The sequence below is a fragment of the Tamandua tetradactyla genome, chromosome 7 (assembly GCF_023851605.1).
Source record: "Tamandua tetradactyla isolate mTamTet1 chromosome 7, mTamTet1.pri, whole genome shotgun sequence".
Taxonomy (NCBI): domain Eukaryota; kingdom Metazoa; phylum Chordata; class Mammalia; order Pilosa; family Myrmecophagidae; genus Tamandua; species Tamandua tetradactyla.
This window is the reverse complement of record NC_135333.1, coordinates 90,068,374-90,094,886: the sequence shown is the minus strand read 5'-3', so window position 1 is coordinate 90,094,886 and position 26,513 is coordinate 90,068,374. Positions and strand designations below refer to the sequence as shown.

Sequence of the window (26,513 nt, the reverse complement as noted above, 5' to 3'; positions counted from 1 at the left end):
TTAAAAAGGTCCTGTGTCCTTCCTGATGGCATTTTCCTCTCTTTCCTCAGAGGTCATCACTGCCCTAAATCCCTTAGGAGAAAAATCCTAAAATGCCCCATTTCCCATTTTATAGCATCAATTTCACCACTATTCTATATAACTGTAGTTCCATAAGGCTCCCTGAGGAAAATAGTACCAAAGATAAAAGCCATTTTAAAAGCCCTTATAAAACTACTTTTTTACACTTTCCAGAAGGTAGGAAATTTGTTTTTCCAAATTTTATGTAATTAATACATTAAAGGTGAATTACAAAGACAAGAATATTTTATAAAGGAGTACAAAACGTGTTTATATAATTCCTATAATACTCTGAAAGATGTTAAAACATATTTTATGGTAGTGCATTTTCACTGTAGACAACTTGCAAAATATTGAAATGTACAAGTAACTAATAAAAACTCATAATTGTGCTACCCAAAGATAACCAACTTTTCATTATAGATCACTCTAGTTATTTTTCTATGACTATAGACATTTTAAAAATGTGAATAAACTGAATTACTGTTTTTAAAACTGTTTTTCATTTTATTGCATACTATACACATTATATGTATCTGTTATTAAATATTTTTCTAATTGTTTCCACCCAGTGCTCTTCAGAGGTTTTTATGGGCAGATGGTAAGAGAATAAGAAGTTTACAGTTCTGGACACACACCCACACATACCCTGAGCAGTTCTGCTTTAGCTGCTTACATAGGATTAGTCTTTTAAAAATCTTGTTTGAAAGCTTTCTATGAAAATCTCTTTTTCCAAGTACTCTAATACATTCAGCCATTCTATTATTTAACATTGCATTGTTTCCAACTTTTCATGAAGTAAATGCTAAGGTGAATAGCATTTTGGATAAAATATTGTGACCATCTTTGACCATTTCCTTAAAATAACTTAATGGAAATTGAATTGCTAAGCCAAAAGTTATGCAGATTTTCAAGGTTTCTTTATATATATTGATAAATTGCCAGATAGACTGACTAAGCTATAGTCCTATCTGCAATGTTTGACAGCACCTATTTCCTGTCCCTCACAGACACTGGCTAGTCCTTAAAATATATAAATAATAAAAAATGTTAATCTGATAGATGAAAAAGACCTCTCAATGTCTCAATGTTTTTTTTTATTTGAATTATGGGGGTGGTTAAACTTTTATCCATTTGTTTATGATCGGTTTGCATTTCTTCTCAAGAAACTTCTTTAAAATCCCTAACTACTACATAATATCTAAACAGCAGGAAGGAAATACGTGGCATGTATTTATTTCTTCATCTTTTATACTCAATGAGATAAAGAGAATTCACCACTTCCATGTATATGATACATTGCTTCTCTCTTGTGGCTTCAGAATTATCTGTATTTGGAGTTGTGGGAATCTGGGTTTAGAGTCTAAATCTGCCCTAATATTTTAGTTATTTTAGTCAGTAATTCTATACATGTGGCAAAATGTTACACTGGGAGTCTTCGGATGCATCAGTATGACCAGATAACAGAATATTGGAGAGAATGGAAAGGAGATACTGAAAAGAATGGGAAGCAAAATTTTAATGTAACTAGTATGTTGAGAAAGAATGGCATAGATTGTGGTTAAAAGGCAACATTTTTGGGATCTTCCACCATTTTATACAATTCGTTTAGTGGGGTTAAACTTTCCCTGGATGAAAATTTAGCAAGACCCATGATATTCTGCTCACACGTAAGTAATGGGTCCTCCAGTCACATCAGGTCACATAGCAGTCTTAATTCAGAAAGCAGAATTCCAGAACTAATAATACGTATTCTGAACATAACTTAGCATTATGTTTTGACCCACCCCCCCCTTTTTTTTTTGGTATGCTGTATGGCAGAAGTCACATTTCATTCTTTTTCCATGTGAGTATCCCATTACTACAGCAACATTTCATGAATTTTTTTGTTTTTTTTTTCTTCATTTGCTTGCTTGTTTGTTTTTGGGAAGTGCATGGGCCAGGAATTGAACCCGGGTCTCCTGCATGGAAGGCGAGAATTCTACAACTGAAATACCCTTGCACCCCTAGTATTATGTTTTGTACTATCCATTCCAATATCAACCCTACTTTGAGCTTGGATTTATTTTTTTTTCAATTTTCAGTCATTTTTATTGTGAAATACATGTACAAAATAGAATATAAAACAAATCAGAAATGTTTGAACACCAGTTGTAAAACCTGGGCAATTAACTCTCAGGACATGTGCATGTTCTACTGAACATATTAAAAAAACCTAAAGCCAATTGATCCCTGATGCACCGTTTTCTCACCTTCTCACCCCCCAAGGTAAATGCTCTCCTGAATTTCAACATATGTGGATCTTGCAACTAGAGATGAGTCTCTTGTAAATAGTATTCTTTTTTACTTTAAAAAGTTGGGTCATGCTTTTGTAATACATCCTGTCAATCTTTATCTTTTGACTGGAGTGATCAATCCATTTACATTTAAAAAAATATTTTTATTGACAAATCTTCACACAAATACAGTCCATACGTGGTGTACGATCAATGGCTCACAATATCATCACATAATCCGTTTACATTTAAAGTAACTACTGGACTTACTTATGCCATTTTGCTCTTTGGCTTTTCTAAATCTTATATTTTTTTGTCCCTTATTTATTTCATTACTGCCTATTTCTGTATTCAGTTGAACTTTGGTAGTGAACCCTTAGAATTCTTTTTCAATTCCTTCTGTCCATATTTCTTCAGATATTTTCTTTGTGGTTATCATGGGGTTTAAATTTAATATCATACATCTGCAATGTCTCATTTGATTTGATACTAACTTAACTTCAATACCACACAACCACCATTCTGTTCCCCCACCTATATGTTGTTCTTGTAACAAATTTACATATATATACATTATAAATCCAAACCCATAGGTGTGCCTTTTAATGAATTTGCATTTTAGATCCTGTAAGTAGTAAATAGTCACAAACACAAAAAAATACATTAACATTTATATTTACAAATTTTTACCCTCAGTACAGACCTTTATTTTTTCATACAGCTTCCATCTATTGTCTACTGTTCTTTTTTGTTTCAGTCTGTAGAACTACCCTTAGCATCTGATGCAGAGCTGGTCTAGAGGTAGACAAACTCCCTCAACTTTTGTGGATCTGGGAATGTCTTACACTATTCCCTGATTTTTGAAAGATGATTTACCTGATATAGGATTATTGGTTGGCAATGTTTTTCTTTCAATACTTTGAATATGTTACCCCACTGCTTTCTTGTGTCTGCGGTTTCTGGTGAGAAACTGACAATTTTAATTTAATGAGGCTCCTGTGTATATGATACATTGCTTCTCTCTTGTGGCTTTCAGGATTATCTGTATTTGGCATTTGAGAATCTCATTATAATGTGTCTCAGTGTAGATCTATTTTGGGTTTATCCAGTTTGTTGATGTTTTTTGATGCATACATTATTGTCTTTGTCAAATTTGGGATGTTTTCATGCATTATTTGACTATTCTTTCTGCCCCTTTATCCCTTTCTTCTTGTTTTGAGACTTTCATAATGCATATGTTATGCTTGATGAAGTGAAAACCATAATTATAGTGGATGCACTTGAAAGATGTTGTGCCACTTCCATCTGGCCTCCCTGGTTAATGGTGAGAAAGGTGCTGTCATTTGAAGTGTTCCTCTATATGCCATGTTGTCATTTCTCAATAGCCATTCCTTTCGATACTTTTCCTTTCTATTTACTTTTCAGAAATTTGTTTATGGAATGTCTGGATGTGGATTTCTTTGGGATTTTTCTGTTTGGAGTTTGCTGAGCTTCTTGAATCTATAGATTCATATCTTTCACCAACTTTATTCTTCAAATTTTTCAGCACTGCACTTTCACCTCTCCTCACATGAATATTAGATATTTTCTTATTATCCCATAGGTCTCTTAGACATCATTCATCTTTTAAATTTTTTAAAATTTTCTATTGTTCAGAATGGATTATTTCTATTCAAATGCACTAACTCCTTCCTCTTCATCACCATTCTGCTATTGAGCCTAACCTGTTAGCTTATTTCAGTTCTAAAATTTCCATTTGGTTCTTCTTTATATCTTCTATTTCTTTGTTGAGACTTTTTATCTTTCTGTTCATTTAAGGGTATTAACCCCTATCTTTGCAACACTTTTCTAATAGCTGCTTTGAAGTCTTTGTCAGATAATTCCTACATCTGTGTCTTCTTGGCAATGACATCTATTGTCTTTCCTAGGGAACTGAGATTTTCCCAGTTATTTGCATGCCAAGCAATTTTGGATTATATCCTGTACATTTTAAATGTAAGAGTTTCTAAGTCTTACATAGAGTTTTCATTTTATTTTGTTTTAGCTGACAATCAAGCCACTTGGATTCAGGCCACAAGGTCCAACCAGCCTACTGTGAGTTGATTTCAGTGTCAGTTCAGTTTTCAAAACATTCACAGCGTTACTGGGATCTGTCCCATGTGCACACACTACCCAGTGACCAGTCTGGGACTTGTCCAATAGTCTCTTCTGTAGCTCATTTCTCAAAAGTCCATATATGCTGTTTAGAATCACATACACATTTGTACTTCTTGTGAGTGAGCAGGTATTCACAAATAAGTTTAATTTAAGGGGTTGATTTACCAAGCTCCTCCCTGCCCACAAACTGTTGGCACTTTCTAGGGTCCTGGGGCTCACCTTTGTGTTCCTACAGCCAAAAAGCTGGGGCTTTAGTTACCCTACTCTGCTGCCTATCACAACAGTGAGAAACAACAAGGCAAAGCAGCAGGAGGGCATAGAGTGAAAAAAGAGCAACAGAGATTTTCCTTTTGTAACCACAAATCCTCTCACTAGAGAGGAAGGCTCCCTTCCCTCATGGTTTTGGATTTCTTTTTAGTAAGACTTACTTGATTCTACTAGCTAAAAAAGGCTTTTTCTTTCATAGAACCTGACACCTATATAACACACACTTTGCAAATAGTTTTTTGATGGTATCTTCTCTCCCTCAATAAGATTAAAGGGTAGAGATTCATGCCAAATGTCTGTGAAGGCAAAGTACTTTTTATTAAACTTCAATGGTAATAAACACAAAAAAGTGAAACTTCTAAAATTTCTATAACAAGCAATTAACTGCTACAGCTTTCGGAGTTAATGCTGAACTATGAAAACAGTGTTTTTCAAGAACTGTGGAAAACTTGATTGTGATAGATATAACAGGTAGAATGCTCTATTATTCTTGAACTTACACAAGAAACTTAAAACTCTGAATAGCAACAGATTACAGCAAAACATAGCTACAGAAACTGTGAAACATGCATCTTCAGCAGAACCAGTCATAATGTAGAACACAACCCAACTCGTTTGTCAACAGAAATAATTAGTGGATTTAAGGAGATCCAAGAGTTAGATGAGTAATCATCATTGATAATGTTGATACAAATGTTAATAACAATCTGATGTAGGATGGAGAAAATGTTGTTGCAGTAATTGATGTAGTATGTTCTGGTTTAATTAGAGTACAGCAATAAAGTTTGAAAGGTTAATAAGATCAGAAGACAGTACACTGAAAGAAAGGGAATGAGAAGGAATTAATGATTCAGGAGATATACTTCACTTTGATGACAAACAAATTAAGGAAAAGGATGTGTGATGGTTTGAAATTGTTATGTACCACAGAAAAGCCATGTTTTCTTTCTAATCCAATCTTATGGTGGCAGACTTCTAGTTTAAGGTGGAAACTGACTGCATTGTTTCCAGATGAATGTGACATACCCAAGTGTGGGTACCACCTTTTGACTGGATTGTTTACATGAAGATGTGACACACCAAATTTTGAGTGCGACCTTTTTTTTGCATGGACAGGGACTGGGAATCGAACCTGGGTCTCTGGCATGGTAGGCAAGATCTCTGCCACTGAGAGTGTGACCTTTTAATTAGATGGAAATGAGACTCCACCCATTCAAGGTAGGTCTTGTTTAGTTTACTGGAGTCCTTTAAAAGGGGAAACATTTTGGAGGAAGCTTAGATGCTTGGAGAACAATCGCTTCAGAGCTAAGGCAGAGACATTTGGAGATACAGAAAGAAAACAACCCTGCAGAAGCTGTTTGAAACAAAAGCCAAAGGACCAGCAGATGCCAGCCACATGCATTCCCAGCTGAAAGTGGTGTTCCAGACCCATCAGCCTTTACTGAGTCAAGGTATTCTTCCCTGGATGCCTCAGACATGTTTATGGCCTTAGAAATGTAAATTTGCAACCGGAATAAACTCCCTTTTAAAAAGCTGTTCCATTTCTGGTATATTGCATTCTGGCAGCATTTAATAAACTAATACAGGATGAAAAAATTTAAGAAGATAAAAAAGATAACGGGAAAAAATAGTTCAGGATGAAGAAAGATTTTATCACAACAGCACGGGAATTTCACAGACAGAAAAGGATTCTTATTAGAAACAAATGTAGAGATGAACTAGGATGGATATGAGATTCTGGAAGAAGAGAAGATTTGCATAAAAGTGACCTTACTCTCTCATCCAGTCACAATAATCCTTTCAGTTTCTTAAGCATAACACTTTCAGAAGCTTTTCCCACACAAAGCTCCAAATTTACACAATATACCTCTTCTGAGACAGAAGGACACTAACCTAAATTGAAATGTCCCATATCTCTGCACTTACCACCTCTCCTCTGGCTTGAGGACATTTTGATTTGTAAAAGGACTGTAAAGTATGGCAAATGAAATAGAAATTATGTCACATTAGAATTTTATACTATATCTGTTTAATTATATGACTATGAGTTTAATAAATGCCTCAATAACTTCATTCAGATAATACAAATGATGGTATAATGGTGGTTTAAAACTGGTTCAATCACAATTTTTTATATGCATATTATCAAGAGTGAAAAATATAGAACACTATTAAAAATAGTTAAAAAGGTAACACATCATAGTGCTTAATGTTTTTGTAAAAGGCTTACATCTGAATTTGATGCAAAATTCTCAGTTACATTGAAATAGTTTTTTCCCAGTGACATCATATTCAATGGTCCTACGAGTCTGGAAGAGATCGGCTATGGGTACCACTTCTTGTTTTCAGCTGTGATTGTGCAATATCAGCTAATGCACTTTGTATCTTTTCCAGAAGCATATCCCCTCGATAAACAACATCCTCCAGACATGTAGCAGCTTCATGGTTTTCTTCTTCTAGCTTATACAAGCTAGCAGCCTTTATAAGACAAAATTTAAATTTTTGAGAAATTAAAAACTTGGAAACTAAATAGAGTTGAGAAGGAAAGAAAATGCAGTAGAGGTATTTACTTTAAATCTGGATGAGTTTTCAACTACTGTGGACAGATTTCAGTGGCAGAAATTCTAAAAATCAGGTAACTTTTAAGAGGTATCCATCTATGAATTAGTAAAAAGAATGGCTTTTCAATGAGAAGTCCTTGCATTTCTATAGGTGACTTCTTTCTACACTGCCTTTTTTTCCCACATTCAGCATGGTGCCTTCCTCTAGTTCTTTGCTAGCAAGAGAGACAAATCAGAAAATAAGAAGATTCCATAAAACTTGGGGTTGGACAATTCTATAGATTTAACACAGTGCTCAGTACACTGCCCTAGGCTCACATTAATAAAAATCCAAATTTTAAATTTAAAGTAACTCTGAATATTATAATAGAAGGTATTAAATTACATGTGCCCTTTAATTCAAAATTCTCTACTACTATCAAATTTCTCAAAGGAAAAGAGATTTTTTTTACCTGTAAAGCAGCTGTAGATTCTTCACTGGGTAAGGAATCTATCAAAACATCAATGTCTTTTGCTGTTCGCGCAATCAGTGCTGCAAAAAGCTGGGCATACTCTAGAAAAACATACCACTAAAATTAGGATATTAGAAAATCTTAAATTTTTAGAAATGAAAATTTTAAGTTAGTAAAACCAGAAAACTTCATGAAACTCTTTCTGTAAAGTTTAATTTTAACACACCAACTTAAAAACTAGCTTTAATATTAACTTAAATTGATTCACTAATTAGGACAATATGGTAGTCACTTGAATAAAGATATCTGTAAACAGGAAAACTTTCTTATTAAGACCCCTCATGTAAAGTTCAGCTGACCTTCCTACAAACTCCCCTCTAAAGGAGTGACAATTTGACATATGACATAAACAGATTTGTAAGATGTTATGTGACTTGACTGTAATAATTCATTTCTTTTGTGACAAAATTTATAGTCGTATTCTCAAAGAACAATAACATTTTTAGAAAGAAGCCATAAATCAGTTGAGTTTTTCAATAAATCTAATTTTAAATAATTTTTATTTATTATAAGAAATGTGAGAGTAAACTAAGAGAGCCAAGAAAACTTATTTACCTTCTGTAGGATTGGCTGGCTGATCTTTGTTAATTGCTGTTTGAATATTACTAAAAGAGGCAGGAGGACCACACTGCTGCAACACTCCAATAGCATTACAAAACTGATCTGCAAGCTTGAAACCAAAGAAAATGTGTCAAAATTAGGAAGGATGTATTAATTTAAAGAACCTTATTGGTAATGACAACATAATACATTTCTGTAATAATAATAATCACTGAGCAAGAGAATAAAATAGAAAGGAGTAATTTTGGATAAAATAAGCCAGTTCTTAACAATGATTAAATGTTTTAAACATGCCAAAGTACTAAATTTGGTATCACTCTTAATCATGCAAAGGAACTAAGTTCAGTATCAATCTAATTGGAGTTAAATTTTTAAAAATTAACTTTTATTTAGAAATACTATATACATCTCCCCATCAAAAACTTCTCCCTCCCCGATCCTCTGGTAACCTCCTGTTCTAGTTTGCTAGCTGCCGGAATGCAACACACCAGAGACGGATTGGCTTTTAATAAAAGGGGATTTATTTTGTTGGTTCTTCAGAGGAAAGGCAGTTAACTTTCCACTGAGGTTCTTTCTTACGTGGAAGGCACAAGATGGTCTCTGCTGGTCTTCTCTCCAGGCCCCTAGGTTCCAACAACTTTCCCCGGGGTGACTTCTCTCTGCATCTCCAAAGGCCTGGGCTGAGCTGCTAGTGCTGAGATGAGGAATGCCGAGCTGCTAGGCTGTGCTACATTGCGTTCTCTCATTTAAGCACCAGCCAATTAAGTCAAACGTCACTCACTGCAGCAGACAAGCCTCCTAGCCGACTGCAGATGTAATTAGCAACAGATGAGGTTCAGGTACCATTGGCTTGTGTCCGCAGCAACAGAACTAGGTATGCTCACCTGGCCAAGCTGACAATTGAATCTAACGAACACACCTCCAATCTACTTCCTCTCTGTGAATTTGCTATTTCTAGATATCTCATATAAGTGACATCATACAGTTATCCTTATTTCACGCAGCATAATTTTTTCAAGGTTATCCACATTGCAGCATGTCTCAGAATTTCATTCCCAGTTGAATTTAAATTTGATTCAACCTAGCAGAAATAATTTAAAAAGAAATACAAAATAAATCTTTTTTTTCTGAAGGTAATAGAAATACAAATATAAGATAATATATAACTACATCTATTGAAAGCATTAAGTAGGGATTTCTTTTGGGTGTTAGTGGAAGAAAACAAATTTGGCTGGCAAGTATTTCAATACTGCCTCAAGGTTAATAAAAAAATGTGTGACTCACGTTCAAATAATCTGAACTGAAATCAGAGTAGTTACACAGGTAAAGAAATAGTAGGGAACTGGACTGCTTGAGAATGCCCCTAAGTATTCAGAAATGTATTAATCCATGACTCAAATCCTAAATTCCTGGTACAAAAAAGTATTCCTTAATTGACAGCCTTGAAGGAGATGGAGAATAACAATTTCTCACAGTCTCCATTTCCCACCAACTATTTCCAATTAGAATAAGCATTTCCACCGAGTTTCTCTACCATTATTTCAATGACAGAACTCAGAGTCAAATCTTCACAAAATTGGTTTCTTCTGCTGAACACTTAATTTGCATTGAGATTCTAGTGGCCAACCACTCTAACTTCAGACTCCTACTTTCCTTTGACCCTCAAATCCTAATAATGCTACAAATCTTTCCCTCTTTCCCTTCTATCATTACTGCTGTTGCTTTATTTCAATTCTCTCACACCAGAATTGTTACAATATCTTCCCAATTGTTTCCTAGTTTACTATGTTATTTACTCTGCTCAAAATATTTGAACTTCCTTCTCCATGATCTTCAAGATAAATCTCCAATTCTTCAAAGCTTTCTCCATGTTTCAAAGCTTTTGATAACCCAAGTCAACTCTTAAACATTTTCTACGACTCCCACTAATTTTCCTGATTAGTCATAAATTCATTTCTGACTCTGCTGCTTTGCTTGTTTTGCTACTCGTTATGGAATAGTAAATGCTCAGAAGCTGCACAAACCTGGTTCTACCATGAGCAGTTTCTGTTTTACATTTTAAATCGGGAACATTGTGATATCATAGTATTGTTTTGAGAATGAGAGAAAACACACAAAGTGTTAAACACAGTGGCTATCTGCTTTATCCTTAAAAAGCTTTCAAGATCCATTTTATGCATTTATTCAACAATCATTTAAGGAAAGTCAATTCTGTGACAAGCACTGTATATACAGAGAGTAAACAAGACACAGCTTCTGCCCTCAGGGAGTTTTCAGGATAGAGGATAAAACATTAATTTAGTAATTATACAAATAATTCATCATAAATGGTACCAACACTAATAAGACCCCCATACTTTAGTTCATTCAACTCTATATTCTACTGTTCCTCAGTCCTTACAGCTGAAAATATTAAGTCTATTGTAACTCACTAATCATATACTGTTTCTGTATATTTACATGTCTCCTGAGTATATGACATCATTACAATCAGATTACAAACTCCTTAAGGAGTATGTCCGTGTAAACATAATAGTGTTTATATGCACAGTAAGCACTCCTACTAGTTGTTACCCTAGATGCTTCTCTCCAAAATCCAATTATCAGCATGCCTATCTGGGACTTAAGGTCATATTCAACTTGTCTGTACTATCCTTACAGTTAAGTGATATGCATGCAAAGCAAAAGTTTCCCTAAAATAATATCTCTAACGAGCAGCAACAATATAATTTGATATTATAAAACCTCCAAGGAGTCTCCCTGAGGAAGGTTGACTGGTAGCTCAGTCAACTCACTGAAAAGTAATGTTCATCTTGATGCATTCATCAAAATTCGGGAGCTGATGCTCTCAGCCTTAAAAGTTTCTATTTTATTCACAGAGTATATCAGTTTCTCACAAGTGGACTCATACTCTTCAAGCATACAAAGATTGATGTATTAACAAGAATATCAACCTATTAGTGAAAAGAAACTGGCAAGAAGATCAGGTACTTGTTTTCCAGTCAGCATTTTCTTTCTCTTTAAGTAACCTTCCTGAGACAAATTATAATCAGAATGATAAAGAAAAATACAACTACCAACTGAAAACTATTACATTTCTAATGGTAATAAGTATATGCATCCTTTGGTCTGCAGTTACTTTCCACTTAGACATAGTAAATAGGAAAAAGGATGATCAGGATAAAAAATAAGAGAGGTTACTTGCAAGACTTAACCTATAATAGGGAATAAACTTACTGGGAGACATAAAAATAAATGGAAAGATATACCCATTCAGGGATTTAAAAACTCAATAATATAAAGATATCAGGTCTCCCAAATTGATTAATAAACTGAATCCAATCAAAATCCCAACAGGTTATGATTTTATTTTTGTGGTAGAACCGGATAAATTAATTCTAAAATTTATACAGAAGTAGGAAGGGTCAAGACACCCTTAAAGAGTAAGAACAAAATGAATTACTTAAGAGAGTGAGGAAGTGTGCAGGGATAAAGACCAATGGTTCAGAAGGTAACCCCCAAAAATATCCATGCATATTTGAACGCTTGATATGACAACACTGCCAGTCCAAGTGGATATCTGGGAAAAACGTGAAACTGGATCCCAATTCTCACAAAAACCAATCCCAGACAGATTAAAGACCTAAATGTAAAAGGCAAAAGGTAAAGTATTAGATAACATAGGAAAATATCTTCATGATCTTGGGAAAAGGGAAGACTTCTTAAACAAAACAGAAAAAAGCAATAGCCAAAAGAAAAAAATACTGATAAATTCTACTACATTAAAATGGATTAACTTCTATTCATACAGGCACCACAGAATAAAAAGACCAGAAGCAGGAGATATCTGCAACCCGTAAAACCATTAAAAGACTGGTATCCAAAATATGTAAGTAATTCCTCATTAAGACAATGAGAGAAAAATGGGCAAAGGACACAGACACGGACTTCAAAAAAAAGAGTGTGATAGTTAGGTTCAGGTGTCAAGTTGGCCAGGTGAAGGTGCCTAGTTTTACTGCTGTGGACATGAGCCAATGGCATGTGAAGCTCATCTGTCACTGGTTACATCTGCAGTCCGCTAGGAGGTTTGCCTGCTGCAATGAATGATGTTTGACTTAATTAGCTGGATGCTTAAATGAGAGAGCTCAAAGTAGCACAGCCCAAGCAGCTCAGGACACCTCATCTCAGCACTCACAGCTCAGCCCAGGCCTTTGGAGATGCAGAAAGGAATCACCTGGGGAAAGCTGTTGGAACCCAGAGGCTTGGAGAGAAGGCCAGCAGAGATCGCTCTGTGCCTTCCCATGTAAGAAAGAACCTCCGTTGAAAGTTAGCTGCCTTTCCTCTAAAGAAATATACATATTTAACTAAATAAATTCCCTTTTATTAAAAGCCAACCCATCTCTGGCATGTTACATTCTGGTAGCTTTGGCAGACTAAAACAAAGAGGAACTCCCCTCAAAATGCCATGTTATCACATAAAAGGTAATCAGCTTCCTTAGCCATCAGGGAAATGAAAATTTAAAACACAAGATACGATTACACATCCATCAGGAAGGTTAAATATGAAAAAGATGGGCATCAAATGTTAATGAAGATATGAAGTAATAAACTCTCTACCACTTGCTGTGTAAAACTGTAGATTGACCAAGGAATTCTTAGTGGAGGAATAAGACCAACAGAAACCCATTCACTGTGCACCAAAAGACAACTACTTTAATGTCCACAGGAACACTATTTCTAATTTCCAAAAACTAGACACAAGCAAATGCTCATCAAGAAAGAAATTATCGTATGTTAAGAAGATGAAATACTATAAAGCTATGAAAAAACTCTACCCACAACATAGAAGAATCACTAAATGTTGACCAAAAGAAGTCAAACAATGGAATATTTATGAATATATGCAATTAAAAAAATTTAACTATATTGTTTAGCGATGCATAAATGGATAGTAAAACTACAAGAAAAGCAAGCAGATTATCACAAAAGCAATGATGGTTTTAATCAAGAGAGGGAGCAAATGTTGATAATAATATATTTCTTGACCTCATTAATGTATCATGGATGTTTGCCTTGTAACTATTTTTCTCTAAGTATGCTATTTAACCATGAAAAAGGAAATATATTTGTTAGCGACCATGGGCAATGCCCTTTCTTTCATCTGGGGAGTAATGTATGTTTCAGTGACTTTCCTTTTTTATGCCTCTCCATTTTATTTCCTTAAAAAATTAAAAGGTTTACCTTAATGACCTCTCTATCGCTATTGTAATTGTGTCGATTCTATATTTAGCAATGAGGTAAATACCTTTATGTTCATATGTACACCTCATTCTGGTCCTCTCTTTAGATCCTAAAGGTGATAACTGCAACCAACCTTCACTTAAAATACAATTCTAAACATCCACACTAACCCATTCCTCTATCTACTCATCCCCCTAAATTTCCTTCAATTATACTTTCTTCTATGCCAAGGAATGGCTGAGAAATGGAACAAGATTTTTGTCCTATACTGAAAGAACGAAATAGGAAAAAACAAACTTGTCACCTCACCATCACTCCCAATACCACATCACCCGAATCTAAAAGTATTGGTAAAGAAATTCTCTTGGCCAACATTTAATTACAAAGAGAGAGAATTACAAAGGAGAGAACTATAGAGAGATGGCAGAGAAGGAAGCTCCAAGAATCATTTCCTCCAACAGAATGACTATTAAGCAGGCAGAAACTGTTTAAATCAATGATTTTGAAACTATGGAGCTATGATTTTGGAAATACAATGTACAAAGACAGAATCTGTGCCAACGAAAGTGGGGGGATGGAGGGAGACATAACTGTCTATTCGTATGCTACTGAAGTAAAGCTGGTATCAAATAAAATGATTGCATATATTTTAACCCCATAGTAACCAAAAGGAAAAATATATTGAGGTAGAAATAAGAAGGGACTCAAAATGGTACAAAACAAAAAAACCAAATAAATATGAAAGCAAGCATTAATGGAAAAATAGAGGGACAAAAAAATGTATAAGACTTACAAAGACTAAATAGCAAAAGAAAGTCCTGCATCATCAGTAGTAATATAAAATGTAAATCTATGACACTCTCTAGTCAAAGGCAGAGATTGGCAGATGCATCTAAAAAGATGCATCTTAAATTTAAGGACATAAGTAGGCCAAAAGTATAAGTAAGGAAAAAATATACCCTGCGAGTACGAGTCAAAAGCTAGCTACTGATATCAGATACAACAGACTTTAAGTTAAAAACAGTTATGAGAAGCAGTGGGGATAGGCCAAGCCCTCAGTTGTGGGGTTTGTTCATATGAAACTTATCCCCACAAAGATAAGCTAAGCCTACTTAAAATTAGGCCTAAAAGTCACCTCCAGAGAACCTCCTTTGTTGCTTAGATGTGGCCTATCTCTCTCAGCCAACACGGCAAGCAAACTCACTGCCTTCCTCTTCTCTATATGGGACATGACTCCTAGAGGTGTAAACTTCTCTGGCAACCTGAGACAGAAATCCTACAATGAGCTGGGACTCAGCATCAAGGGATTGAGAAAACCCTCTTGACTAAAAAAAGGAAGAGAGAAATGAGACAAAAAGTGCCAGTGGCTTAGAGATTTCAGAGTCAAGATGTTATCCTGGAGGTTATTCTTAACCTCATTATATAGATAACCCCTTTTCAGTTTAAGGTGCATTAGAGAGGCTAAAGGGAAGTGCCTGAAACTGTAGAGCTGTGTTCCAGTAACCATGTTTCTTGAAGATGACTGTATAATGATATGGCTTTCACAATGTGACTGGGTGACTGTGAAAACCTTGTGTCTGATGTTCCTTTTATCTATGGTATGGACAGATGAGTAAAAAATATGGATAAAAAATAATAGGGGAACAAATGTTTAAATTGAGTGGATTAAAATACTAGTGATCAATGAAAGGGAGTGGTAAGGAGTTAGAAAAAAAAATAGGGGGGCAAAGTTTTAAAAATGTTAGGTAGACGGAAATACTAGTGGTCAATGAGAGGGAGGGGAAAGGGGTATGTTATGTATGCGTGTTCTCTTTTTATTTCTTTCTCTGGAGTGATGCAGATGCTCTAAGAAACAATCATGGTGATGAATATACAACTATGTGATGATATTGTGAGCCACTGGTTATACACCAAGTATGGAATATTCATATGTTAAGAATGTTCATGTTTGTGTGCTGTTTTGTTTCGTCAATAAAAACATTTTTTAAAATATTAAAAATTTAACAGCTTTACTTAAAATTGACCATAGGCAAATACTGAAAATTTCATACAATCCAAGAAAAAGTATTGCCATCTCAAAATTAAGTTTACCTATTTTGAATCCCCAGTAATACCCCAAGAAAACATGCCATGCATTATGATAGTTCACAATCTTGTTTTCCATCTCATATTTTTTCTGATAACTTTTTAAAAACCGTTTATTATCTTAACACTCAATGATGTACATTCTTTGGCAAAATACTGTGTATTAGGATTATTGCACTACCCACTGTGCTTGGTGCTGGGCATATTATGGTGGACAAGGCAGACTGTAAAATCATAGCTCTTATGACACGTACAATCTATGTACAGGTCCTTGTCACACATGGGCATAGAGTTGGAGCACAGGAAATCAGCAGCAACAGCAGCATAACATTTAAGCCTTTATTATGCACCACATACTGTTAACTTCTTTATGAGGATTAGCTCATTTGAGCTTCATGGTAGCCCTGTCATGGAAGGACTGTCATTATTTCCATTTCACGGTTGAGAAATATGAAGCACCAAGTCCAAAGTCACACAGCAAAGAAACGGAAGGCAGGGGATCTAACTCAGACCCTGCATTGACCACTATGCTGTGGTATAAGACATGCCCTTTCAACTTTCAAGGTTCTCTTCACCAGTCTTGTTAAAGCTGTTTTTCTGTTAAACTTAAAGAAGGTGTTCTAGTTTGCTAGCTGCCAGAATACAATATACCAGAAACAGGATGGCTTTTAAAAATAGGAACTTAATGAGTTTCTAGTTTACAATTCTAAGGCCAAGAAAATGTCCCAATTAAAACAAGTCTATAGAAATGTCCAATCAAAGGCATCCAGGGAAAGATACCTAGGTTCAAGAAGGCCGATGAAGTTCAGAGTTTCTCTCTCAAGTGAGAAGGCACATGGTGAACACAGTCAGGGCTTCTCTCTCAGCTGGAAAGGCAAAGGGCGAGCACAGTGTCATCTGCTAGCTTACTCTCCTGGCTTCCTGTTTCACGAAGCTCCCTGGGAGGTGTTTTCCTTCATCATCTCCAAAGGTTGCTGGCTTATGGGCTCTCTGCTTCTCTGTGAATCTCTCTCATTCTCCAAAATGTTTCCTCTTTTATAGGACTCCAGAAACTATTCAAGACCCACCCAAATGGGTGGGACATGCCTCTACCTAATCCAGCTCAACAACCACTCTTGATTAAATCACATCTCCAGGGAGATGATCTAATTACAGTTTCAAGCATACAGTACTGAATAGGGATTAGAAGAAATGGCTGCCTTAACAAAATAAGATTAGGATTAAAACATGGCTTTTCTAGGGTACATACATAATTTCAAACCAGCACAGAAGGCAAAAAAGCCAGTTAGCATCAACATGGTTATCATATAATTCATGCTGTAGAGCATATGCATTCTACTTGGGGGAGAACTTCAAACACACCAACACTCTGTTATTTTAAATATACTTCTAACAAGCCTGTATATCTGACGTCATAGCTCACAATACCCTGATAGGATCATGCCAGGAACTGGATAATGATTTAAGAAAAGAATTACTACAAACAGGCAGAATTGTAGCCCAAACCAAAAGAATGAAAGTTATCACTGAAGGAGAAAAAAAAAAACAACTAGAATTTAAAAACAAACAAAAACATAGCATGGCAGCCATTCCTTTTCTTGGAAGTACACAAAATTCATTTGGATAAAATTTTCTACATTTATCAAGAATAAGTTAAAAGTTAAATAAGAATAATAAATAAGTTAAATATCTAATATGTATTCTTAGAAAATACATATATATTAGGAAATTGCATGACAAAATAATATTAAAGATAAACTTTATCTGGAAAAGTCATATGTAGAAAAATATTCTGATGTTTATCTGTTAACCATTGTATATCCAGCAGCTAATATAATACCAGCTATGTAACTATTTGTTGACTAAATGATAAATGAATACTATATAAATAACACATATTGCATATGTTCTTTTGAGGAAAGCAAACAATTTTTTTAAAAATATGGTTTAACCCAAGATGCTATATTGAAGTAAAATGTATACAAGACTTAGAATGGAAAAAAATTAAAAATCAAACTTCTACTCCCAGTTCTGCAGTTGAAAAACTTTGGGCTTTACCTCACTCATCTAACAAAGAAGTTAAACTGTTGATTTCTAAGTGCTTTCCTAGTTTTGAATTCCATGACTTTTGACTAGGCATATGATTCTTTTATATGGACAGAATATTTTAAGTGTGTGTTTCATGGATGTAAAGTGTTTGAGGAATAATTCATTTAATGATTCATGAATAATTATACAATTGTATGATATTGTATGACTATTGCAGAATGTATGTAAAAGATAAGTAAAAAAAAGAAAAACAAGAAGAAATTAGGCACTTAAAGAAATAGAATATATGAACTGGAAGTTAACTCAAGAGATATTTAGTAGATTTTTGCAAATTTATTTTTTTCCTATCATCTCATTAAATTTCTTTATGGTAGAAATTTTGTAATATAAAAAAATGAAACAAAACAGTTGCAAGGAACAAAGACAGCTTTTATATACAAATAAAGGCGTCAATTCAACAAGAAGACATAACAATTATAAACATACATGCACCTAAGAGCAGAGCCCCAAAATATATGAAGGAAATACTGACAGATTTGAAGGAAGAAACTGATGGTTCAACTTAATCGCTGGAAACTTTTTTTTTTTTTGCACTGAAGTAGTTTCCTTGACCAGAAGCAATGCTGTGTGGAATTTTGTTGGAAACTTTAATACAACATTTTTAATAAAAGGATACAACATCTAGACAGAAGATCAATAAGGAGAAAGAAGACTTGAACAATACTTTAAACCAATTAGATCTACCAGACCTACGTAGAACCCTTCACCCAACAACACAATACACATTCTTCTCGAGTGCATATGGATCATTTTCCAAGACAGACCATATCTTAGGTCATAAAATGAGTCTCAATAAATTAAAAAATATTGAAGTCATACAATATATCTTCTCTGACCACATGAAGCCAAAAATGAACCACAGAGGGGAAAGTGGAGAATTCACAAATACTAGGAAATTAAACAACATACCCTTAAACAACCAGTGGGTGAAAGAGGAATACACAAAGGGAAACAGAAAATATCTTTAGGCAAATAATAACAAAAATACAACATACCAAAATTCATAGTACACAACAAAGGCAGTGCTGAGAGGGAATTTATAGTTCCAATCAGTTACATTAAAAAAGAAGAAAGATTTCAAATCACAGAGCTAATCTCTAAATTGGAAGAACTAGAAAAAGAAAAGCAAACTAGACCAAAGAAAGCAGAAAGAAGGAAACAAAGATTAGAGAGGAGAGAGATGAAATAGAGAAATTTTTTAAAAATAGAGAATTAACCAAAACAAAATATGATTCTTGAAAATATCAATAAAACTGTCAAACTTCAGCTAGACTGACAAGAAAAAGAAAGAGAGAGGACATAAATAACTGAAATCAGAAATGAAAATGGGACATTACTACCTACCCCATGGAAATAAAAAACACTATATGAGGATACTATGAACAACTGTATGTCAACAAATTAGATAACCTAGTTGAAATGGACAAATTCCTAGAAACACACAAACTACCTAGACTGACTCAAGAATAAGTAAAAAAAAAAAAAAAATTGAATGTGGTAATAATCCATATGATAATACTGTGAGCCACTGATTGTATACTTTCAGATGGATCAAATGCTGTGTGAATATATCTCAATAAAATAGCATTTTTAAAGAAGAAATTATCCAAAAGAAAGAAAGAAAGAAATAGAAAACCTCAACAAACCAATAACTAGTAAAAATAAAAAATAAAAAAAAGCGTAAGAGAAAAGCCCAGGAGCAGATGGCCTCACTGTGGAATTTTCCACACATTCCATGCATAATTATCACCAATCCTCCTCAAATTTTCCCCTCAAATCAAAGAGGAGAGAGCACTCCTTAATTCATTCTGCAAGGCCAACATCACCCTCAAAGGAAAGTGAGATAAAGACACCACAAGGAAATTTCAGACCAGTATCTCTTTTGAATATAGATGCAAACCTCCTCAACAAAAAACTAGCAAACCAAATCCAACAGCACATTAAGAGAATTATACCATGACCAAGTGGAATTTATCCCAGGTATGCAAGGATTGTTCAATATAAGAAAACCAATTAATTAACAATATTAATTAACATTAACAGAATGAAGGGAAAAAAACATGATCATCTCAATCGATGTAAAGAAGGCAACTGACAAAATCCAGCACCACTTTATGATGAAAACACTCAGAAAGCTAGGAATAGAAGGAAATTTCTTTAACATGATAAAGGACATATATGAAAAACCCACAACTAATATCATATTTAATGAGGAAAAACTGAAAGTTATCCCTCTAAGATCAGGAAAAAGACAAGGATGCTGGCTGTCACACTGATATTCACTATTGTACTGGAATTTCTGCCAGAGCAAATTAGTTAAGAAAAAGAAGGAAAAGGCATCAAAATTGGAAGGGAAGATGTAAAACTTTCTCTATTTGCAGATAACATGATCCTACATACAGAGAATCCTATAAAATCTACAACAAAGCTCCCAGAGCTAATAACTGAATTCAACAAACGTGGTCGGGTACAAGATTAACACACAAAATCTAGTAGTGTTTCTATAAACTAATAATGAATAATCAGAAGAAGGAATCAAATATCTAGGAATAAAGTTAACCAAGGATGTAAATGAATTGTGTATAGAAAACTACAAAGCAATGCTAAGAGAAATGAAGGAGGACCAAAATAAATGAGAGTATATTTCATATTCATTGACTGGAAAACTAAATATTCTTAAATGTCAACTCTACATTGACTTACAGCTCAATGCAATCCCAATAAAAATTTCAACAATCTTCTCTAGGGAAATGGAAAGGCCAATCATCAAATTATATGGAAGGTTAAAGTGACCCCCAAACAGCCAAAGCAATCTTGAAAAAGAACTAAGTTGAAGGACTCACACTTTCTGATCTTAAAATTTTTTACAAAGCCACTGTAATCAAAACATCTATGGTACTGGCACAAGGACAGACATATAGACCAATGGAATCAAATTGAGAACTCAGAAATTAATCTTCACATCTATGGCTAACTGATTTTTCACAAGGGGGCAAAGACTACTCAATCAGTTAAGAAGAATCTCTTCAACAAATGGTGCTGGGAAAACTAGATCTCTATTTACAAATGAATGAAGATGGACCGCTATCTCACACATCATACAAAAATCAACTCAAAATGGATCAAAGACTTAAATATAAGAGCCAGAACTATAAAACTCTTAGAAGAAAAAACAGGGAAGTATCTTCAAGACCTTGTATTAGGAAATGGTTTCTTCAACTTTATACCCAAAGCACAAGCCACAAAAGAAAAAACAGATAAATGGGACCTCAACCAACTTGAAAATTTTGTGCAAAAGACTTTATCATGAACATAAAACAACCTACCCAATGAGAGTAAACATCTGGAAACCACATATCCAATAAGGGATTAATATCTGTAATATATAAAGAAATCCTTCAACTCAACAAATAGACAACCAATCCAGTGTTAAAAATAGGCAAAAACTTGAATAGACATTTCTCTAATAAATAAATGGCCAAAAATCACATAAAAATATACACAACATCATGCGTCATCTGGGACATGCAAATCAAAATCATGAGACACCATTTTACACCCACTAGAAAGGCTTCTATTAAAAAAAAAAATCAAACAGAAAATTACAAGTGTCGGAGAGGAAGTGGAGACACAGGAATACTCATTCATTGCTGGTAGGAATGTAAAATGGTGCAGCCACTATGGGAAGACAGTTTGACAGTTCCTCAGAAAGTTAAGTATAGAATTACCATATGACCCAGCAATTTCACTACTCGGTATATATCCCCCAAAAATTTAAAGTAGGGATTCAAACTATTTGTACACCGAAGTTCATAGCGTCATTATTCATACTTGCCAAAAGATAGAAACAATCCAAGTGTCCACCAACTAATAAATGGTTAAACAAAAGCGGTTTATTCACACAAATGAATTTTATTCAGAATAAGGAATGAAGTTCTGATACAGGTGATAAAACTGATGAACCTTGAAGACATTATGCCGAGTGAAATGAGCCAGATATAAAAGGACACACATTGTATGATCAAACTGATATGAAATAATCAGAATAAGCAAATTCATAAAGTTAGAATCCAGAATACAGGTTACTATGGAATGCGGTGGAGGTAGAGAATAGGGAATTAAGGCTTAAACTATAGAGGGTTTCTATATAGGACAATGCAAAAGTTTTGGTAATGGATGGTGGTGAAGTTAGCACAACATTTTGAATGTATAAAAGCAATGAATTAGATATCTAGTAATGTAATTAAAACGGGAAATGCTATGTTGTATACATGTGGTTAATTTTTTTTAGTTCAAGGAACTGCACAACATAGTAAACTGTAAGTTAAGCCATCGACTACAGTTAATAAATTACAAAAATGAGCTTTCGTTAACTCTAACAAATGAATCATACCAATGCAAGTTTTTAATAAAAGTATTTAATACGGGAATCCTGTATTTTATGCATGAATCTTCTGTAAACTCACAATTTCTTCATTAAAAAAAGGTTCGAACACCAAGAACGGGTCGCCTTGGTGTATTAGTACCGATAACGGAAAAAAAAAAAAAAAAGATCTGCTTCCTACCCCCCTCTTCCGCCCCCTTAGAAGAGAATCCATAAACACCACTGACAAGAAATAAAACTTCTCAGAAAATTTGACAGGACCCTGGAGCACAAGAATCATAGTGGACTGCTGGGAAGGAGAGAGATCCTACGCTTCCCCTTCTCACTCTACCTGTTCCCTCCAGGAGCTCTGCGCAAAGCCCCCGCTGCCCGCCTCAATCTTCCCAGAGTTCCGAGGGGCCTCCTGCCATCCTACACTTTATACTGAGGCACCGCCTTCGTCCGTCCCCACGTCCAGGTTTATTTCTCGGGCCCTCTTCCTCCTTTGCTTTACCTTAGGAAAGGGGTAGACAGAGACAAATCTAAAGAATCCACTCACCGAGTTCACAGCATCTTGCAGCTGCGTGAGCCGATCCGCCATGTTGATGGCTCACGTAAAGCGACGCTGCAGCCTCTGCTCGTGCGCGATTGGGCGGCGCTAGTCGGGTCTTGGCCAATCACAGGGTGAAGTTGTCAGAAGAGGTGGAGTCGGAGTGCTCTCTGGGCAAGACTTTCTCAGATTAACTTTAAATTGATTCAGCTGGAACTCTTTTTGAGGAACTTGATGACAGTTCGGAGTCCGATTAGCTAGTAGGGCTGAAACTCTTCTCGAGGTTGTTAGGTGTTAAACACTTTGTGGCGACTATGGGACTCGGTGGGGGGCGGGGGTTTAAAGCATTTTTTTCTACCCTCCGCCACCATGTTTTAATTTTATAACAGCGTCTTAGACTACTTATTTTACGTTACTTTTATTTTCCAGGTGGACCATAAAACATATACCCAGCATGCAACTCCAAATACTTGGGAGTCACGATACCGACTTTAAACTCAGAAAATCCAAAGTAAAATTCACTAGACAACCGGGAAGTTCTGGTTGGAGTCCCTCCCTTGTTGTGTAGGGTCACGGAAGGGCTTAGCGAACTGGAGACTGGGTGCAAGCTGTTCGCGTTAATTCAGCGTGTGGGTGTACTGGGGAGTCTGACGCACGTGAAATGGAAACCGTCCAAAACAACTGAGTACTAGGCTGTATTGACTGTTAGAAAAGTACCGCGTAGTGAGATCTCCATGGGCTAAGGTGAGGCGTGAGAGAAGAGGAGGGTCGGTGGAGAGGAACATGGAGGTTTTACAATGTGTAGTCAGAAGAGGAGAGTTTCCTGGAAATAAGCGAGATTCATAGGTTGGGTAGGTTGCATTTTTAAAAGATACTCAGCGCAATTTAGACTCAGAATAGAGACCTATTTAAGTGTGAAGAGAGCTAATGTAAATTTGTTATTTAAGGAAAGTTATCCTGCAAGGGCTTGGGGGATAGCCTGAAAAGAAATGAGCCTAGAATCAGCAAATAACAGCTTTGTGGACTTTGAATAAACTCAGATACCGTCTTTCTCAAGGATTAGGCTGATTATCCCTGATTACCCTCCTAGGGTTGGAGGAGGGTGGGGGAAACAATCAATTGGGTAACTCTCTTGCTGGATTTATCCCAACCCTTGCTCGAGGGCTCGTCTCTGACTTTTCCTGGCATCTCACTCTCCATCCCTAAGCCTTCAAAGTTCCTGTTGGGGCTTTATTAGAAAGTAGGTGAGGCGACTCTTTCAAAATGGGGCTAATGAGCGGTGACTCTAGTTTGTTAAGAATAGTTTGGGGGGAATCTGTGACTTTTTTTCTCCTACCTGGTACAATACATGTACCTTATTGAATGCCTGCCGTGTGCCAGATGTGTATGTTGGGCGCTGAATTTTCAAAGATGAGTAAACCAGGGACTCATTAGGAGGAAGATTTTGCAGTTATCCAAGAGTGGGATGAGTTAAATTTAAATTAGGATTTTAATTCTGGTAAATGAAGAAAGGAGGCTAAAACATGTTTTTGAGGAAAATTTAACATGGATTGGTGATTGGTTAGATAAGACGGGATAAATGAAAGAATGCACTAAATGAGAATACTGAGTTTTTCAGCCTGACTCATGAGAACTTGGGCTCCTGGAGTAGAGGAGCCTCTTCAAGATAACTCATATTAGTACACACCTTGCTTCTAGATTTTCAGTTGCCTTGCAGAGACTACAGGTTGAAGACAACTATTTCTACCCGATTTTCAAGGTTTGCTGTAATCCAGCTCCAGCAAAGAGATCCAGCCTCACCTCCCAATCATTTTCTGAGTGAAATAAACCTCTGCTTCAGTCAAAGCCCCTGAATCCTTGTTTTCCCCAGTTTTTTTTTTTTTTTTTTTTTTTTTTTTGGCCATGGGCTCTGTTTTATTTTTCCAACTGCTAAAACAAACAGCATACAATGGGTTGGATCAAACAACAAGAATTTATTGGCTCAAGGTTTTGAGGCTAGGAGAAGTCCCAGATTGAGCATCAGCAAGGCAATGCTTTCTCACTGAAACTGTGGCATTCTGGGGCTGGCTTGTCTTTTCTCTTCTGACCTGTGGCAAATGCACATGGCAGCATCTTCTCCTTTCTCTCTGGGTTCTGATGTTTTCCGGCTCCTGTGGCTTCTTTTCCATGTCCAATTTCCTTTGCCTTTAAGTACTTCAGCCATACTGGATTAAGGCTCATTCAGTTCAGACACACCTTAACTAATAACAACTTCTGAGGTCCTATTTACGAATGGGTTCCCACCCATAAGACCAAGAGTTGGAATCTGAACATGTCTTTTGTGAGGAGGACGTGATTCAATACCTAACAGGCTCTTTTTTTTTTTTTTTTATGCTACATAACCACATACAAACACAAACATTCTTGTCATATGAACATTCCATTCTTGCTATATAATCAATAACTCACACTTTCATCACATAGTTGTATATTCATCATCATGATAATTTCTTAGAACTCCTGCATCAATTCAGAAAAAGCAATAAAAAAAACAGAAAAAAATTCATACATACCATACCCCTTACCCCTCCCCTTCACCAATCACCAGTATTTCAATCTACTAAATTTATTTTAACATTTGTTCCCCCTATTATTTATTTATTTTTAACCCGTATGTTTTACTTGTCCATCGATAAGGTAGACAAAAGGAGCATCAGACACAAGGTTCTCACAACCACACAGTCCAACTGTGACAGCAGTATCATCATATAGTTATCTTCAAGAAACATGGCCACCAGAGCACAGCTCCACATTTTCAGGCAGTTCCCTCCAGCCTCTCCATTACACCTTAACTAAATAGGTGATATCTATTTAATGTGTAAGAATAACCTCCAGGATAACCTCTCGACTCTTTTTGGAATCTCTCAGCTATTGACACTTTGTCTCATTTCGCCCTTCCCCCTTTTGGTCAAGATTTTCTCAATCCCTTGATGCTGAGTTCCAGCTTATTCTAGGATTTCTGTCCCACGTTGCCAGGAAGGTCCGCACCCCTGGGAGTCATGTCCCATGTGGAGAGGGGGAGGGCAGTGAGTTTGCTTGCTGTATCAGCGGAGAGAGAGAGGCCACATCTGAGCAACAGAAGAGGTTCTCTTGGGAGTGACTCTTAGGCCTAATTTTAAGTAGTCTTAGCTATCCTTTGCGGGGTTAAGTTTTATGTGAGCAATACCCAAATTGGAGACTCGTCCTATTGCTTTGGCTGTTCCCACTGCCTGTGAGAATATCAAGAATTCTCCCCTTGGGGAAGTTGAATTTTCCCCCTTTCTCACCATTCCCCCTAGGGAACTCTGCAAATACTTCCCTATTCACTGTTCAAATCGTTCTGGGATTTATCTGGGCATCACTCTGGCAAACCTACAAAATCTCATGAACAGCCTCCTTTTTAAAAAAATATTTTTATTGAGCTATCTTCACACACCATATAGTCCATCTAAAGTATACAATCAATGGCTCACAATATTGTCACATATTTGTGTACTCATCACCATGATCATTTTTTAGAACATTTGCATCACTCCAGGAAAAGAAATAAAAAAGAAAAACCATAATCCCCATACCCCTTACCTCTCCATATCACTTACCACTAGTATTGCAATGTACCCAATTTTTTAACCCCTTATTCCCCTTTTATTATTTATTTATTGTCATTTTTTTACTCATCTGCCCATACCCTTGGAAAAAGGAAGCATTAGCCACACGGGTTTCACAATTACATGGGCACACTGTAAAAGCTGT

The 26,513-nt window shown here is 35.7% G+C and overlaps 1 protein-coding gene across 1 annotated transcript; it reads right to left on the bottom strand.

The window, feature by feature from the left end:
* Window positions 1–344: 344 nt before the first annotated feature.
* Window positions 345–22,843, bottom strand: MED21 (mediator complex subunit 21). The gene is made up of 4 exons (XM_077170376.1): window positions 22,752–22,843; window positions 8,389–8,503; window positions 7,774–7,874; window positions 345–7,238 (listed from the first exon to the last, which is right to left on the bottom strand). Exons 1-4 carry the CDS (start codon window positions 22,791–22,793, stop codon window positions 7,062–7,064), a joined length of 435 nt encoding a protein of 144 aa, XP_077026491.1. The 5' UTR covers window positions 22,794–22,843; the 3' UTR covers window positions 345–7,061.
* Window positions 22,844–26,513: the final 3,670 nt, after the last annotated feature.

Coding starts and splice junctions, on each gene's coding strand:
- MED21 (XM_077170376.1), bottom strand. CDS start 22,793: ATGGCGGATCGGCTCACGCAGCTGCAAGATGCTGTGAACTCG. Junction 8,504..22,751: donor TGCAAGATGCTGTGAACTCG/GTGAGTGGATTC, acceptor TTTGGTTTCAAG/CTTGCAGATCAGTTTTGTAA. Junction 7,239..7,773: donor AATCTACAGCTGCTTTACAG/GTAAAAAAAATC, acceptor TGTCTTATAAAG/GCTGCTAGCTTGTATAAGCT.